Source organism: Mesocricetus auratus, unplaced genomic scaffold (genome assembly GCF_017639785.1).
Source record: "Mesocricetus auratus isolate SY011 unplaced genomic scaffold, BCM_Maur_2.0 Super-Scaffold_100008, whole genome shotgun sequence".
Taxonomy (NCBI): Eukaryota; Metazoa; Chordata; class Mammalia; order Rodentia; family Cricetidae; genus Mesocricetus; species Mesocricetus auratus.
The window spans coordinates 55,595,829-55,614,644 of NW_024429192.1; the positions used below are offsets into that span (position 1 = coordinate 55,595,829).

Here is an 18,816-nt window from a genome sequence, read left to right on the forward strand (position 1 = left end):
CAAAGAGGGGGAGATGGAGGGCAAGCCCAGGAGCCGATGAATGGGGGCAGTAAGCAACCGTGTAGAATGGAGAGCCACTCGGAGACAGCAGAGGAAGAAGGGATTTGGTCTCCACACTTCACCCGGCTATGCTAGGATGAGGTTTCACAGGGCTCTGAAAGAAAGCCTTGCATTCTGGTGAAGGGGGTAGGTGCTGGTGGAAGGGGAGTGGTGATTAGGGCAGGGTAGATCTCTGATGGAGTGGAGTGATACTTTTCTGGCACAAGCTGAATCTGGCATTTGGGCTGGGGTGGGGTGGGGGGACTCTTCTGTAGTAGAAAAGGGAAACACCGATCTCTTCCAGGTTGTACCAGGGAAGTACTTAGGGGTCTCAGCACAGTAGGAGCAGGGCAGCCACAGTGCGTGGAGAGGGTCAGAGTGAGTGGTGAGCAAACGACATCCTTTCTCCCCTCTTATTTTAGAATGCTTGACTGCCAGTGTGCAGGCCCACCAAGCACAGGAACTATGTCAGGGCTGGCTGGGAAGCAGCTGGCTCTGGGAGCACTTCAATGCTGCCTTTTCCTCCCCGGGACACAGCAGAGGGGCGATAATCCACGGACCATTAATACTGCTATTGTGACTTTAGTTACTGTTGTTAGGCAGGTTTGTGGGTTGTGACTAGTCTGCCGGTGACTCTGGGCAAGGCAATCCAGGCTCACTGCAGCTTCGTGTCAAGGAAAGGAAGGAGCCTGCTGGAAATGCTAACCGAGGGAGTAGAGAGAAAATGGAATGTTCAGTGGCTGGAGGAAAGGGGGCCTTACAGGGTAGGGAGGGGCTTTCTTCCTGGCTGCCGCTGTGGGTGCTTGTGAGGGTGAGATCTTGAGGTTCACAGAGACCTTTTATTTTTCTCTTTAGTAGTCTTAGCTATGGCCCCACTCCCTGGTCTGGCCATTCTGATTGAGTTTCCTCTCTGTCAGGCCTTCAAATCCTGCCTCTTGGCAGGCTGAAGGCTCCTTGTCTTCTATGGAGACTCTAACCAGCCATACCTGTTAACTCATTACTCTGGTTTGCATTGTCCCATCCCCCCCCCATGTGGCCAGGTATCCAGGTATCCCAGCAGCCTTTGGCCTTTCCCACACTTTTCCTCACAGCCTGGCGTGCCTGCCTGTCTCACCCGTAGGCTGCTCTTATAACTCTACCCTTCTTCCTGGGCTGGGCGCTTCCTTGTCCCTTCTCTGGCTCATAGCTCATCCTCTAGTTTGGAGGACATGTGTTGTTTATGGGTGCTTTTTCACATGTCTGTTGGCTATATCCCAGAAATCCTAGCCCACTGCCATCTTCTTCAGTCTAAGGAAAAAAACCCTGCCTATCCACTGCTGTTCCTGTCTCCTGTGTTTGGCTGCAGTTCCATCCTTGGAGATGGAACATCCATTTTAGACTTTTCTTCTGTCCTCACTTCCTGTGAATGGTCATTGGAGGTGGCTGGATGGACCCTTTTCTCTTACCTGGTCAATCAACCCAGCTGGTCTCTCTACCCCTGCTGCCAACCCTGAGGTTCTTTGGTGATGCGTCTGTAGTCCATCTTGATACTCATTGATGACCACTGTCAAGTTCTAGGCCTGCAGGGAGCCAACTCATCAGCCCCATTCTGGGCGCTCATTGTGCTAGGGTCTTCCTGAATCTCATGGCCCTTTCTGGACCTCTTAAAGCCACCAAGGACTCATTTTGTGACATGCTTTCTGAAGGGGTGATATCTGTAGGCTGGGTGTGATGTGTCATGTTCATTAAGCACTCCCAAGGGCAGTTAGGGCATCTTGCCCTCCAAAGCTCTTAATCTTAAGTAGGGATGAGGACCCAGGAAGTCTGGGAAAGACAGATCCTTTCCGGAGACTTCTGTGTAGCCTCCTGTAAGGGAGACCCAGTGTGAGTTCTAGCTTCTCCTTGTGTGATGGATTTTGGGCAAAGTCAATTTATTCAGGGTATTTCCAGAGAAGTTTAACTCCCTACTGTGTCAGCAAACATCAGGCCAGAGGCTTTAGTGGCTGGTAGAAGGCAGCATGTTTAATATCAGGTAGCCCTTGGTTGGATGACCTAAGGGACTATCTGTATTATTATAAAGGAAACCAGAGTTTGTGGGAGATTCAGATTCCTAGGTTTCAATGATGGATGCTGCGTCACTGAGGGCAATAGCACTTTTGCTGCCGGGCAGGTGCCTGCCAGCCCGGGGTGGTTGATCTGGAAGTGAGGGTCCCTGGCCAGGGCAGTTGTTTCCTGAGTGTTCTGAGGAACTTCCCAGTCACTGCGTTTCTCCACTACACTGGTTGTTTCTTCACTCAAATGCTGTGTACATAAGCCCCTGTGGAGCAGTGGGGTGACTCATAGTCGTCAACCCTGAAGGAATGCTCTCGTGAGCTTTGAAGATGGTCTGTACTAAGCACTGGGTCCTCAGGCTTGTGAGCAGCTCTGGCAAGGAAAGAAAATCCCTGCCTCCTCCTGGGAGGTTTTACTCTGGGGAGAAGGTACCCTGATTCTGGTGGCAGATTCCATTGAAAATCACTAGGGTATGAGCCCATTTCTCCCTTCCCTCTGTTGAGCTGGCAGTGGGTGTTAGATGTTATGTTAATGGATGCTCTTAGAGTGTTCTATGATTTGTAAAGCACATTCGAGAAGTTATTCCATCTGTCAGAGCAGTGCCACCAGGGAGGCATTACCATGGTACAAGTGAGTCACTGAGCCTCCGAAAGGTTGAGTGCTGTTGCTGGGCACCCAGCTTTTGAGGGGCAAAGCATAGACACAGTTCAAGACATTGGGATACAAAGAGAAGATGGCTTGGCTGGTGTCAGACACATCAGAAGTTTAGATTACTTGTTTGCATGCTCCTGGAAGATATTCGAACTCCTCTCAGTGTAGAAGAGAATAGCACATGGTCTCCAGTTGTCTCTGTGTCCATGGCTTGCTCCATGACCTCTGTTCTTGTTGCTGTTTGCTTTGACGCCTGCTGTCTTACTTGGGGTTTCTATCGCTGTGAAGAGACACCATGACCATGACAGCTCTTATAAAGGAAAACATTTCATTGGGGCTGGCTTTCAGTTCAGAGGTTTAGTCCATTAATCGTCATGGCAGGAAGCATGGTGGCATGCAGGCAGACATGGTGCTGGAGAGGAGCTGAGATTCTACATCCACATTGGCAAGAAAAAGGAAGAGAGTGAGATACTGGGTCTGGCTTGAGCTTCTGAGACCTCAAGGCTTGCCCCCAGTGACACACTTCCTCCAACAAGGTCACGCCTACTCCAACAAAACCACGCCTCCTATTCCTTGTTAAGTAGTGCAGTTCCCTATTGACCAAGCATTTACACTTATAAGCCTGTGGGGGCCTATTCAAATCACCACACCTGCTGACAGGCTCCTGGGCTCACTCCTCACTACCAACATAGAAACTCCCCTTTGCTTTCTGTGGTTCTGGGTCCTTTGTTTCCTAGATTCTGTGACACTCATTCTTTCCTTCTTTCTTCCTTTCTTTATCTTGAAAGAGCATGGGTTCCCATGACTTTCTGAGAAAGAGTGTGTTGGTGGTACACTTCACACATCTGAGACATCTTCAGCTGGTGTGAGTAACTCTTCCAGATTGACAGGTAGTATGGCTGGGTACACAGTGACACACTTCTGAGAACTCCGAAGGCAGTGATCTCCCGTCTATGCAGTGAGCAGGCTTTTGCCTCTGGTCTATCATAGGTGGAGCTGCTGTTTATGTAGTTGGACTTTCTTGTCTACTCCCCAAATCACGACATGGAGACTTATTGTTAATTAGGAGAGTTTGGCTTTTAGCTTAGGCTTGTTCCCAACTGGTTCTATAACTTAAATCAGTCTGTTTCTATTGATCTACATTCTGCCAAGGTTCTTTACCTCTCCTCAGTTCTGTTTGTCCCACTCCCTCTGTGTCTCGCCTGTGGCTCCCTCTTCCCCAAATTCCTATCTCCCATTGCAAGTCCCCCCATTCTCTTCTGACTAGCTATTGGACATTCAGCAATGTGTCTTCACACGATGTACAGATAACCCACAACAAGCAGGCTTTTGCCTCTGGTCTGTCATGGGTGGAGCTGCTGTTTGAAGACTCTCCTTTTGTCGGCGTTATTCGGGAAGTATTCAGTTGCTGGCCTGGGGGAATCTGTTCAGGGATTCTACCTTTCTCCTGTTTTCCCGCCTCCCCACTCTGCTGTCAGTCCACTCTTCATCATGCCTGCGGAGGCACCTGGCTCCTCCCTCAAGTTCCCAGGAGCTTGGGGATACTTGGCTTATTTCTATTGGCCAGCTCTCTGCGATTGTTCGGTTGAGTGACATATACCTGAGTCAGCTTGTACCCATCCATTCCATCCTGGATGAGAGGGAGGATGCTTCCCTGGGGTTCTGTGTATCAGTGCTTCTAGTTGGGATGGAGTTTCCTGACTGTCATGTGTGCCCTTGTATGCAAACATCGGTCTCTCAGAGAGTTCCTGTTGACAGGTGGAAGTTTATTGTGTATGTATACTTTCCAGACAGCCTTACCAGAGTGCGTGGAGAGCGTGGGTGGGGTGTGGGTTGCAGTGGGCCACGAGGGATCTCTGGAAGTCAAGATGAAAGTGTGCGCTGGGAGGTGTGGCTTGGCTTCAACTCCCAGCAAGCACATGTGTTTGGGGTGGATCATCTGAGGGCACCATGAGTGGAGTCAGAAGCTGGCCTGATGATGGGTCTTGGCTGTTTGGTCTCTAGGTGGTCCTGCCAGTTTGGCTGTCCTCCACAAAGGTCTCTTCCCTCATTGAGAGAATCTCCGACCCTAAGGACTTGAAGAAACTTCTCAGGACCCGCAATAATGTGCTAGTGCTTTACTCAAAATCTGGTGAGTAGTCCCTCCAGTCCTTAGGGTCATCTATCCAGGTGAGGTGGGATGGGGAGGAAGAGGACCAGAGGAACACAAGTATTCTTAACTTTCTTTGGAGACCACATTAGGTACTGGTTAGTTTTGCAGCCTGGAGGTCACTTCAGTTCCTTCTTCTGATCATCCTGTGAGAAAAATGCTCTGGAACCCCCATGTAGCCCAACTAAGAGGAACATGTGAGTCCTGGATGGACACCTTGGCTCCCTGCCAGTCACAGGCCCAGCTCTGCCAAGGCAGGCTTCATGGGAGCTGCAGATTAACTCCCAGGCTGGTTTGTTGCCAGCTGAACTGGTCCCAGGCCTGTGGACATTTACCTGAGCCAGCAGTCCTGCCCTTACCTGACCCCTGGTGTCCTGCTGTGGGGTGAGATGCAAGACGAACTTTGGAGTGGATGTATAAGTTCAGACCCAGAAAGCTCCATGGGCGGGAGCAGCCACCTGCCCCTCCACTGACCTTGGGCTGGTAAGGGTACAATGGGCAGTTTGCTTGGCTCTTGGCAGTGACTTTGGGGAAGGGCAAGTGGCTGGCTGTCAATGTGGTTCCAGCAGAGTTAAGTGTTTTTGCTGCTCCTAAGAATGCCAAGTTTCTGTGTCCTGGAGAAGCAGCAGCCAGTGACTGGGCCCATTCTGGGCACGAATCCCCTTGGCAGCTCATCCTCTGCACTCATTGGCACTCTGGGCTGATGGATAATTTGGCCGTGTGTCCCTCTCGAAGGCTGTGCCCTCTGAGCATTCACGACATATGGCTGTCTTGCCACTTGCCGCCTCTGAGGGTCTGGATGCGCTCTCACCAAGTTTCCTGTTGGGAGTTCACTGTGTGAGCCTGTTTTTCCATGAGTGGGGAAACTGAGGCCAAGGGAAACTCCTTGAGATTTGGGCTTGGGTTAGCCCCCTTGTAACCTCCTGGGTTGGGTTAGCTCTTCTCTGGGACAGGTCTTGTGACTGGGACTGCTAATAGACCATCTTATTTGCTCCTTTGCCACAAGGGAGGCAGTATCCCATTAATTTTGATGTTTATTTTTGGTTTTTCAAGATAGGGTTTTCTGTGTAACATCTCTGGTTGTCCTGGAACTCTCTTTGTAGACCAGGCTGGCCTTGAACTCACAGAGATCCACTTGCCTCTTCCTCCCAAGTGCTGGGATTAAAGGCACTCACCATTACCCCCTGGCTAGTGTCCCATTTATAAATGAGGTCATCAGAGATAAGAGGAAATGACACTTGAGGCCAGCCACTCTTAGAGGCAAAGCTGTCCCATATGTCATCTCTGCACCTCACCTCTTCAGATGGAGGATGGTACAAAGTGGGTTAACTCTGCAATGTTGGGGCTTTGGAGCCAGCACGGTACTGAGACAGAAGTCTTACGGAGTTAGAAGTTGAGATGAGTGAGATCTGTCATAGAGGCAGGGCCTAACCATTGATTTGCCCTTACCTGGCCCCACCCTTGTTCAGTTCATCAGTACAGCCCCTGTGCTGCCTCAGTGTGCTGGGGGCGGGGTCTGGGCAGAGACTTCACCTCCTGTATCTTCCATGCTTACTGCTCCAGACTCTGGTCTCCAGTGGGTGTTTTGAGTGCTTAGAAACTGGATTTCTTCCCATCCTTTCAAGCAGCTTTCTCCTCTCCATGGTGGGGTACTTTATATTGTTCCTCTTTATTTATACCCAGTGGAACAGTGGCTACCATGCTTCCGTGGTTTGCTGCCTCCTGCTGCCCTGGCTGGGGTTTCCTGGGCATGCCTCCTCTGAATGAACGCATGTCTTAAGCGATGCTTATTGTTGGCATCTGTGAAAGTCTTCAGCATGCTTTGTGTTCACAAACAGCTCTCATTTCCACCCTGGAAGAAGAGCTCCTCAGAGGCACATAATTCAGATATCATTTCTGCTTGGCTTTGGGTTTATTGTGGGTTTGGAGGCAGGAGAAGGCAGCAGATTGCTTTTCAGCAGGATCTGCCTGATGGGCCCTGTGAGAAACTCAAGTTCATTGGATCATAAGGAAGAGGTAACTAAGAATCTTTCAGATGCAGGTATCAAACAGCAGCCGTAAACACCCTGCAATAGGCTATTAGTGACTGGCAGAGTTGAAGTCCTGATCCAGAAGCTTGTCCACAGGGCCCTGCTGTCCAACAGAAGTTACCCAGAAGCTCTGTCCAGTTACCCAGGAATTGACACTCAGACCCCATCCTGCCCATGGCCTAAATGTTTAATCTTTCGTTCTTTCCCAGAGGCGGCAGCTGAAAGTCATCTCAAGCTATTGTCCACTGTGGCTCAGGCAGTGAAAGGACAAGGCACCATCTGCTGGGTGGACTGTGGGTATGTACTGGGGACCCAAAGCACACTGGCTGGGGGCTCTGTGGCTGAGGCAGAGGGGAGAGTATGATGATCCTTGACGTCACTTCTGCCTTACAGAGGGAAGATTTGGCTCAGGGCCCTATCTCCTCCTCCTGCTCATGTCCCCCTTTCCCTTCGTTTTTCTGGAGTTTTCTCTTATGTCCTTGTGTATTACTTTATCTCCTCAGAGGGCATTGGGCAGAGGGCATCTTCCCTGTTGGAAGAGGGGAGCCTTGATTCCAGACACAGGTGATGTTTGGCTTGTGATGGATCTGCAGCAACATGTGGGCCATGAGCTTTTCCTCCAGTACAGGCCTTTCTCGTTCCAGTGCAGTCAGACGGCCACCAGACTAGACTGCCTTGGCCTGAGACTCGCTCAAGGCTCAGGTTAAGTGAGTCTTTTCTAGTCTAACTGAGTCCTAAATGACTGATGGAAGTGGAGTGTTGGTCCACGCTGGTTTGTAAGCTGCAGAGAGGAGAGAGAATAGTATAGGAGAATCAGGTATTGAAGTGTGTGCATGGATGGACCGTGTCTAGCCTCATGCCTCTAGATCCATGCCAACCCTGGCTAAGCTGAGGAGTCTGCTCCATGGGTGGCTACTGAGGTCTTAGCCATAGGTTAACTATAGTTTATGGTTGGGTTGACAGCACTCCTGTCCATCAGGTGTTTCTGTCACCTTGTTTTTGCGAGCAGTGCTCTGTGTAACTGGGCAAATGATAAAACTGATCAGAGGAGACTGGACACTTTGGAATTTCCATATCTAAAGATGGCAACAGTTGTGCCAGGTGGGTGGAGCCTTATTGTAGGGCGTCCTTCAGAGGAACATGGGTGCTGGGAGTGGGCAGAACTTGGATGTAGCGGCTCTTCCCTCCAGGTCTATCCATCAGCTATTACTGAGTACTTACTGTGTGAGGATTCAAAGATGAGTAGCTGTACCCTCCAGGAGCTCAGTGTGTGTGGAAGCAGACACACTTGCCAAGACAGATGCTGCCAAGTGAGGAGTGCCCTAACAGGCTCCATATCCAAGAGGCAGTCAGTAGACACGGCCTGGAGAGGCAGTAAAGTTCAGGAGGGGACCATGCACTCCTCGTACCCTGGCTTTTCCTGCCAGAGCTCCCAGCCTCATGGCTTCCAACGCACCCTGCTTTTAGAGGGGTTGTGGAACCTCCAGTGCAGGATACCTGAGCTAGTGGAGGAGGTGGGGGGGAGTGAAGGGAGATTAGAATAGAGATTAGCACTAAATTGCAGTCTTAGTGTCTGGGGTTAGTGCCAGTGGGGGAATCCTGTGAATTTAATATGCTAAACTCTAGGTGGAGGTAGGTCAGTGCTTTGAAGAGGCACCTTGTTCAAGAGGCAGGACTGGCCCAGTAGTGCCTCTGGGTTTATCAGATTTATCCTTGTAAGAGGAAGTACAATCTCAAGTGTTTAAAGTAGTTTAGCCAAGTAGGTGGATTATGGCAAAGCCTGGATATCTGGGTCTGGGTTTAGGATTAGAAGCGGAACACTGCTGACTCACTTTTCCCATAGGGGCAAAGGGACAGCACTTGGCTTCTGATCCCTGTAAGGTACCCTGAGTGGCAGGTCTCAGGGACAGCTGTTGACGAGATCCCAACTGGCTTCTGCCCTCTGCCTACTCATTCCTCTTCCTAGTCAACGTAACTCATGCTGTGAATCCTAAAGGCACTCACCATGTGAACACCATGGGATTCTGGAAGGCAGCTTTGTCCCTTAGGCAGACCTGTCTGTGTCCATGAACTTGGGGATGAGACCCTCACATTATTGGCAGGAGTGTTTTGGGTGGCTTTCTGGCACTGTCTGCCGAGGAGGGAGGAAGTGATCTGGAGCCAGTGTTGCTCTTTTTACCTACTGCGATGAAGCAACAGATGGTCAGCTGACCACTCACCGTAAGTCCTCAGTCTCTCCAGCTAGACTTCCTGTCATGCCGCCAATGCATGGCAGTCCGAATGGCGATGCTGTGGCTTTGTTGGGGGTAACCAGGAGGGTCGACGATGACCAGGCCACTGAGCTTTTCCTCTTTAAAGGGAAAGTGACAGGAACAGGGAACCTCCGCAAGAGAAGACGCTGCTGTGGTATCGAGACATCTTTGTGAGTGTGTGGAGTGATGGACATAGTCTGGAACTTGGGGAGCCCTGGTTGGAGGACCGGACACTCCATTTCCTAGCCCTGTGACTTGAAGGGAGCCATTTAACCCAAGTCTGTTTCCTCATCTGCCAAATGTGAAAAAACTAATATTCTGACCTTTCCCAGTTTCTATAGTGAAGAAGAGATAAATGAAAGTTCTAGATTGAAACCACACTTTAAATGTGAGGTGCCATTATGTCACCATCATTTTTCACCTAACTGGAAATGGGGGAAATGTATATTTGTTCATTTAGCAAGGGTTTTTTTGGGGTGTCAGTCCCTTGACTCTGGGGAAGGAGCCCCTGTGGAGTGTACTGGAAGTGGGGTCAGCCTCAGTCTATAGCTTGCCTTGCTCAGTCTTCAGAAGTTTGAAGTGGGCTTGACCTGGTGGCACACACCTGTAGTCCCGGTACTTGGGAGGCTGAGACAGGAGGAGCGTGACTTGGAGGCCAGCCATGGAGTGTAGTGGCTTTTGTATGACTGTAGGGTAGGGAACCTGGCTTTAGTTCATACTATAGAACCTTTGGCTAATCACCCTCTCTTTCTGGACCACAGTGTAAAACAGGTAAAATGTGCAGTAGGACCTTCCAAGTTGTTCTTGTCTCTAAATTCTCTGGTTCAGAAAATTCCCAAAGCTGCCAGCACTGTCTGGTGCGCATGTGCCTTCCAGTGCTAGGGTCTGGTTTGTGGTGCTTCCCCCCAGCCTGGCGTACCCTCTCCTCCCTGACATGCCGAGGAGCTGTCCTCTGTCCCCCTCCTTTCTCTCCCTTTGCAGTGTACTCCCAGAGAGGAGCTCAGTCTCTGCTACTCCCGTTCTCTTTCTTGCTTTCTTTTCCCAAAGATGTCTCTTTAACGGTTATTGGATTTTCTGGCTCTTTCTCTGCCTTTCCCACATGCACGCCTGCTGATACTCGTGTGTCCGTCTGTTGACTCTTTCCTAGCCCCTGGCTATCACTTGAGGGCATGAATTCTGTCTATGAATGTGTCTGTTCTCCTTTTCCCCACTCTCTCCCAACTCCGACCTCCACAGTTGCTTGGTAGCCTGGGGTGGCTGTGTACTGGGCCACATGTGAGAGTGTAGCTACCTGTTGTGGCACTGGGATGGGGTCTTGTGTGGTACTGCCATCTTCGAGGTTGAACTGGAGCCAGCAACAGACACTAGGCCTGGTACGCTGGTTCTGTGGGCAGAGCCTCCCCTCAGCTGCTGACTGCTTGCTTTCCTGGAGTGCATGGCCACTGCCTAGCCATATTTCCTTTCCCATCTGCCTGATTCCCCTAAAGCAGTAATGGCTCCCCAGATGCAAGATTAGGGGCTGCCAGTGCAGGTGTAATGTATTTTGAAGTCTTATGTTTTCTTCTAAGAATTAATTTGAATTTTGCATTTCCTCCTTCTTGCCTAAGCAAGGCAAATGTTACTTCCCACGGGAGAAAATAGATCCCCATAAGTAGTATCATGCTTGTTCTGTGGCTTTAGGTATATTTTGGCACATGGCATGCATTTGGGAAATAAGTTCCAACTGAGGAACAAAGCATTAGACCAATGATTCTCACCCTTTCTAATGCTGCAACCCATTAATACAGTTCCTCATGTTGTGTGACCCCCCAGCCATAAAAGTATTTTCACTGGTACTTCATAACTGTAATTTTGCTACTGTTATGAATTGTAATGTGAATATATGGTATGCAGGATATCTGATATGCGACCCCTGTGAAAGGGTCATTCGACCCCAAAGGGGTCAAGACCCACAGGTTGAGAACCACTGTTTTAGATAGACACGGGTCTGGACAGGTAGGTGGAGAAGGGGCCTTTAACACCTGAGAGAAGCCACACTGCTTCTCCAGGTTCTTACTGCAGTGTCTAACGCATACCTCATTACCTACTGGTAGAGGTAGGTACCAAGGAGATTAGCCAACCAGGGATTGTTCTTGAAGCTTCCCTTCAGGGGTTTGAGGTTCAGCTGCTCAGGACTGCTCTCCAGCTCTCCCCTCATCATACCCTCCAGTCCACCCTGTCCTTGTTTGGCACCAAGCAGTCACTCTCATCCTACCCTACTTTTTGCAGCTCAGGCTTCATTGAAGGTCCTATCTGCTGGTGGTGGAGCCTGGTCTGGAACCAGCATGCCAGCTGGCAGATAAGCCATTTCCTAGGACAGGATCAGGCCACAGTTTTGGAAAGATCCAGTATCTCTTCCTTTTAGCCTCCAGCACCATCTCTCTCTTTTTCTTACTCCCACCCCACCTGCCACTCCTGGGTCTGACTCCTCAGAGTTTAAGGTGTCTACTTACCATAGCACCCTGTACCTGCAGCAGCCACCCTAGACTAGCAACCCCTCCCCCGCTAGTACACGTCTTTTGGGGTGTGGCGTATGGGATTAAGGAGGGGATGTGCAGAGGCCTCTTCAGTCTTTGTAGAGAAGGCGGAGAGCCAACTAAGGTAGAGAGGGAATGGTGTGTGGCCTTAACGCCTCCCTGCAGGCTGGTGTCTGCTTCCTGCCAGCCAGAGGAGAGCCTGGCTCTCTGGGACTTCTGGCAAAGCTCATTTCTCTGCCTTTGTCTCCTTTTCCCCTAGAGCCTCAGACATGAGCTGCAGGAGGGAGGGAGGCAAAGGATCAATTAATTGTTCTTAATCTCTCAACTCAGATCCTTTTAAGTCCCGAGGAGTATGGGTAATTTTCTTTCCTTCCTGAACTCTTATGACTTTTATTGTCTGAGCTGCACAATTAGTACCTGTGCATGTGCGTAGTTAGACACTCTAAGAGACAGGATTGTTGGGGAGAGGGCAGGGAGCTGAGGGAACCCCTCTTGGGATTTGTCCCCTGGCAGGATTCCTGTTGCCCAGGAAGTCAGAAGTTCAGGGCCCTGTCCTAGCATCTCCAAAATAGCGTCTCATTCCATCCTGTCCAGTCAGGTTACTGTTTGATGCCACTGTGTGCCAGCTGTTCTGGTGACACTAAGGAGCAACCACGAAGGAAGGCAAGGCCTTGCCTTCAGGGGGGAGGCCTTTCTGATGTGGAACCGGCAGAGACAATCGGGGAGCTACAGCGGGGAAAGGGAGGTTGGGAGTGACAGGAAGGAAGCCACCTCTTGTTCCTTCCCTCTGGCAGAGTGTGTAGGAAGCAGGGGACAGGAGAGAACCTTTGGGCAGTGTCATATAACCCGAGGGAGAGGGACATACAGTCTACAACAAGGGATCCTGGGATAGAGGTGGGCAAATGTCTTCCCTGCAAGCTGGGCTAGGCCTCAGGACCACCCCAAGGAAGAGACCGGGAGTTCCTGCGTTCCTGGTGTCACCAGTCACATTGTTTTGATGCCCTCTTTGCTGATGCCTGGGATCTGAGGCTTCATCTCTGAGACTCTTCTATGGCCTGGGCTTTGGCTGCCGGGCTGGGCCTGGGACCTGGGGAGTTCACACGGCAGTCAAAGCTGAGTTCCTGCGCTGTTTGTTGTTGCACTTGGTGATGGGAAGGTGATCAAAGAAATGGTTGGACAGAACAGAACACAGCAGGTGTCGTGGGCAGTGATAAGTGCCCGAGCGTGGCCCTCTCTCCCAGGGACTTAACTCAGGACAGGAAAGCGTGCCTCATTGGCTGCTGTTTGGCACACATGCCTCGTCAGTTCAGCTTCACAAAAAGACTCCCCAAAGGTCGGGGTACACCAGACCAAGACAGTTGCTGTCAGAAGAGCTGTGTATGTGAGCTTCAGGGTGAGAGGGTTTAGGCTAAATGCTGTGCGTTGCCTTCTGGTGCCTTCTGTTATCCTGTCCAGCTCACCTCTTTGTCCCAGACCCGGCTCGTTTCTCTTAATGCTATTTCAAGTCCTTTGCTGTCTTAAGCCCCCACCCACCCCTGTGATGATGTTACCTGCCCTTCCCCCGGTCATTCCTCATGTATTTCTTGAATCCCCCCACTGTTCACAGTCCAGTGACTGGAAGAGGTAATGGCCACAAAAGTGGCCAACATCTGGGACTATAGGAAGAGGGAAGCTGGAGGCCTGCGTGAGGAGGAACACAATGCCACCTGTACCCCTCTTCATCCGCTTCATCCAGATACGCTCTCTGTCTGTCTGTCTGTTTGTCTCTGCCCCCCCCCCACTGGCCTTGAACTCAGAGATCCTGCATACGCCTGTCACCTCCTGACCACCAGCCAGACGTGTTTTCTTAGCCTGAAAGTCTCTCTCTCACATTGGTACGTGCAGTTTTGTTTGTGTGCTGACGGTATTGCTTGGGGAATTGCGCTGGGTGTCTGAATGAGCCCATCTGTTCTGGGGCTCCTGCCCAGCTGTGTGAAGCTGGTGCCTGTAAGTGAAAATAAGGTGTGCAGACAGGCAGGGGAGGGAGTAACTTCCACAGGTGGCTGCCATACCTGGCAGAACAGATTCCCTGGAGACTGCCGCTGTGTGGTCGGGTATCCAGTGGCTGTCTGCTGGCCAGAATGTTCTCCCTGACCCCACTCAGACCTGGAGACCGTGGCCCTTAAGTGACAACCAGGGTGCTGGGTCAATGGAACAGCAGGCTGCCTTTGGCTGGTTCCTGGGGGACTTTGAGAGTAGAGAGGATGGTGAGAGCAGAGGGTCTCTAAGGAACTGAGACAGGGAGACAGGAGGAAGAAGGACCTGTGCTCTGACTTGGTAGTTCCTATGCCCCACCACAGTGGTTCTCAACCTGTGGGTCGCAAACCCTTTTGTGTCAAATGACCCTTTTTGCAGGAGTTGGGTTGCATATCAACCATCCTACATGTCAGCTATTTATATTAGGATTCAAAACAGTAGAAAATCACAGTTAGGAAGTAGCAATGGAAACAGTCTTATGGGTGGGGGTCACCACAACATGGGGCTTGCTGCAACCTTCCTAAGAAGGTTGAGAACCACTGTTCCAGCACATAATAGGGTTGTCCACAAGTGGTGTTAAGTCACATTTGCTCAAGTACCCAAGAGTAGTTGTTGTAGAGGATCTGGGCTGGGGCCTTTGCATTTCTATTGAGTTCCTGGGTAATGGTGGTCCAAGCATCACACCTGGAGATTTTATTGACCCCTCTGGAAGGATACCACAGTTAGATCAGCTCCTGCACGGGGGCTTTCTGAACAGTGATGGGGTACCTGACAGGCGGTACATGCCAGGAGGATTCCGAGTACATTCTCAGACCAGGGAGAGGCTCCTCTAACCAGAGCGCTGCTCTTCTTCCTGGCTTTTAACAAATTTCAGCACTTCTCCAACATGGCAGGGCATTTCCCAGACAGATGGCTTGGAGAAGGTGGCACATGTTCAGATCCTCAAAAAAAAAATCTTGATCTGGTGCCACTCCCACAGATTCTGAAGCAGAAGGCCAGACTGTTTTCAACTTCCCCAGGTAACAGGCCATGTTGCAGGGCGTTCCCCGCCCCTCCCCCTATAGTTTTAAACTCCTGGGCTAAAGCAGTTCTGCTTCAGCTTCCTGAGCAGCTGGGACTGTGGGGCCTGGCTTCAGGTTCGTATTATTACTATAGTGAGCTCCCTGCCCTCTCACTTTCCCAGCCCTTCCCCTGCCTGGACTCATCCCTGAGGTCTCTTCAGACAGCAGACAGTACAACAGTACATCCTCTCTCTCTCTCTCTCTCTCTCTCTCTCTCTCTCTCTCTCTCTCTCTCTCTCTCTCTCTCTCTCTCTGTCACTCTCTCTGTGTGTCTGTCTCTGTCTCTCCCTCTCTGTCTCCCTGTCTCTCTCTCCCCCTCTGTCTCCCTGTCTCTCCCTCCCTCCCTCCCTCCCTCCCTCCCTCCCTCCCTCCCTCCCTCTCTCTCTCTCTCTCTCTCCCCCTCCCTCCCTCCCTCTCATTATCCTATCCTGACTATCACAGACTACTACACACCCTGCCGGTTATTCTCCAGTTCCCCCAGAGCTACCATCTTTACCTGCTTCCGAGAATTCCAGGTCACCTGCCTTGTTTCATAGGCCTCCAGCAGACTCTGTTGTCAACACCTATATGACGACTCTAGGTAACAAATGGTCCCCGACATTTCTGTCTTTCAGTGACACAGAGAGTAGAAAATTGTGCAAGAAGATGAAAGTTGACCTCAGCCCAAAGGACAAGAAGATTGAATTATTCCATTACCAGTAAGTATACCTGGACATTTCCAATTTCAGAGTAAGTGCTGAGAGCTTTCATCGGCAGTCTCAGAGAACACCAGGTTTTAGTTAGATTAGTTTATTTCAGAATGCTTTTTCCCCTGTATTTACCATTATTTATTAGAAAAAGACAGGAGGGAAGAGAGAGACAGAGGCACACACACACAGAGAGTTATGAACAGTGTCTGTTAGCTGAAGCATGTTAAAGTTAACATATTTTCCTTATTTGACAGGGATGGTGCCTTTCACATGGAATATGACCGAGCTGTGACGCTGAAGGTGAATTAGCCTCCCTCCCTCCCTCTCAGTGGGGTGGACCCTGAGTGGACATCAGAAGCTTGGCAGGTCTCCCTGAAAGGAGAAAGGACACGTTGCACAAGGGCCTTTCCTCATCACCCAGGGTCCTTATCATTAACGTTGATGTCAGCAGAGGATCCAGCCAAGATTATAGCTGTTGACACAAGGGACACCCAGGCCTTGTCAGTGAGTGCCTAGGGGTCATCTAGCAAGGCAGATAATATCGTGACCTCCTCTCCAGAGATCAGGGTCTCCTTTTGCTCTGGCTTCAAAACTACGTCCTCATCTGTGAGGGTACCCACAGTGGCTATCCACAGGTTGAAGGGCATGGACTGCCTGGTGTCTGAATAAGCATAGTAAGTGTGGGGATGGATTGGTGGGATGGGATGGGATGCCACCAAGTGTCCCTGCTGCAGTCCGATCTACAAGTAGGTGGAAAGCCTACACAAGGGTAAGTGAGGTTCTAAGCCTGCAGGTGCCACCTGGCTTTCACGGAGGAGCTGCTCTTCCACTGCCCTCAGCTCTCCTCCAGCTCCAGCATCCTCTGCCTCACACCAGCATATTATTTCTGGTCCAAGGGCATCATCACCTGCCTTGGCCGGGGCCACGCCTTTCATCTGGTCCTAACCTGAGCTGAACCTACCAGGGTTCTTCTCTGAGCTCCCATGTCTCCCCCTGCCCCATTTATTTGCTTTTGCCCCACAGGGGAATGAACCTAGGACCCCATTCCTGCCAGACAGGCAATCTACCACTGTGCTACACCCTCTGCCCTGTCTCTCATTCTCCATGTACATCTCTTTCCAGTTGTTCCTATCTGTCCACCTATCTGTATAGCCGTCATTGCTCAGCTCCCTCTGCCTTTCTCCTGGGTCATTTCTGACTTACCCAAACTCCTGTATTTAAGTTGTGACAACTGTATCCTCTATGGCAGGGGTTCTCAACTTTCCTAATATTACCACCCCTAATGCAGTTCCCCATGTTGTGGTGACCCTCAACCATAAAATTATATTTTGTTGCCACTTCATGACTGTAATTCTACTACTGTTATGAATGGTAATGTGGATATCTGATATGCAGGATATCTGATATGTGACCCCCAAAGGTGTTGCGACCCACAGGTTCTGATTTATGGCCCTCTGCCTGATTCTGTACTCTCTTAACACCCATGTAGACACTTGGAGATGTATTTCCACCTAGAGTTGCTTGGCCTTCTGTAGTCTGTGTTGTGACATCAACTAATGTCCTTGGAGAGAGAACGTATGTTCCCCAGTAGCAAAATGTGGTTGGAAAGCAGGATGGGTGAATTGCTCACACATCCATAAAAGAAAGACTGGTTTGTGACTGATCCTCCAGAAGGTCTGCCCTGGAGTCATGGAACTCTGTGTCAGGGAAGGAGCCAGAAGCCCAGGGATAGGCTTGTCACAGAGTATCTGATGAAGGGGGCAGAGTCATCTGTTGCACTTTTGTATGTAGGGGCATCTCTTTCTGTGTCAAACAATGGGCTAGAGAAGTAGGTTGAGTATTGGGCAGGGTCAGAGGCTTTGGTTTCAGAATGGGTAGCCATAGTCATAGGATCTCCAAACCCATAGGGTCAAAAGAGACGAGGGTAGAGGAAGGCGTAATATTCATCCTGATTATCGGGATATTGAGCATCCAGCTAATGATGCTCTAGTAACTGAGGGTGGGCTCCTAGGTGCTGATTCCCATGATGTCTCGTTAAAACATGAAAAGAACCCGTGGTGGTGTTAAGCATCAGTTAAATGAAAATGGTACCCACACAAACAGCAGGATTCCAACATGACTGTTTTAATTGTTTCCTTTTGTATCCATATCATCTTGTTTTTTCTTGATTCTGGGTAGAGGTGAGGTTAGGAGGTTGTGGGAACTCTGAAGCAGCAGCTCCTGACCAGTCATGGGTTCTTGATCCCCCTGATGGACTACTGAACTAGTGTATGTTTACAGCAAGGTGGTTCAGTTTTCCAAACTAGTCTAATTTTGTGTACTCTAGACCGAGAACACCCTTACTAGGTATATGTGGAATAGCAGGCAGGTGGGCAACCACTAACATCTGTTTCCCATATCAGATGGGCTGATGCCTCTGTGGCTTTGGTAAGTATAGGCTTTGGAAAGATACCACCCATTCCATTTGGCTTACCTTGTCCTGATGAACTATTGGCAAGTGATCGAGGAAGGGTAGATCGGACTTTTGCAGTGACAAAATGGCTGTCCTTCCCTTGCTAGGAGGGCCTTCACAATTCCATTTAGACAGACAGGAAGTGCTATGGGATGGAGACCTTCTAAATGCATCTCCAATTTTCCCATAGTAGCCCCTCCACATAGGGGGTTCCAGAAACAATAAACCTCATCAAGGTTCTCTGCTAAGTGCATAGCCTCTTTAAGGGGTGTTTCCCCTTCTCCCCTCAACCACCTCATTTCTTTCCTTATTCTTCCCTTCTCCCCAACCCCCAGCTTTGCATTTGCTCACTGGTGCTCGATAAAGTTGACTGAAATAAGATTTTTAAAAAAATGTATGAGTATTTTACTTGCATATCTTGTATGTGGTGGCCATAGTGGTCAGATATAGGTGTTGAATCCCCTGGAACTGGAGTTACAGATGATTGTAATCATACGGTTGCTGGAAATCAAACCTGGGTCTTCTGGAAGATCAGCCAGTGCTCTTAATTAATAAACCATCTCTCCAGCCCCCAAATAAGCAATTTTGCTTCATCAAATAAGGACTCTGAAGATCCTTGTGTGTTGACCCAGGATGGCTGTTTCCCTTAGCCATGAGTGGGTGGGAGTAGCCTGCAGGCACCTTTTCTGGTTCTCATTCACCTTGAACATCTTCCCGGTCTGAGGGGAAAGAGCATGTCCTTTCTGTCTACACCAGAGAAGTGCTGTGGATGGCATAGGATGGAATGCTGCTAGGCATTATCCTCTCCAATTGGAGCCAGTGGTTCACCTAATGAAGCCCAGGAGGCTTTTAGCTTCACTACCCTGATCCAGAAGGGTTCAGGGAAGGAAGTCACAGCATGCACCAGGCCTTTGGTGGTGGGAAGCCTGG

General features: G+C 50.1%; 1 protein-coding gene across 1 annotated transcript in view; it reads left to right on the forward strand.

The window, feature by feature from the left end:
• The window catches only part of Pdia5 (protein disulfide isomerase family A member 5), an 88,134-nt gene that overhangs the window by 17,950 nt on the left and 51,368 nt on the right, over nt 1-18,816 (forward strand). The window contains exons 2-5 of the mRNA XM_040750863.1: nt 4,726-4,852; nt 7,110-7,197; nt 15,360-15,443; nt 15,689-15,734. Coding sequence (XP_040606797.1) covers nt 4,726-4,852; nt 7,110-7,197; nt 15,360-15,443; nt 15,689-15,734 — 345 coding nt within the window. The remainder of the gene's footprint in view (nt 1-4,725; nt 4,853-7,109; nt 7,198-15,359; nt 15,444-15,688; nt 15,735-18,816) is intronic.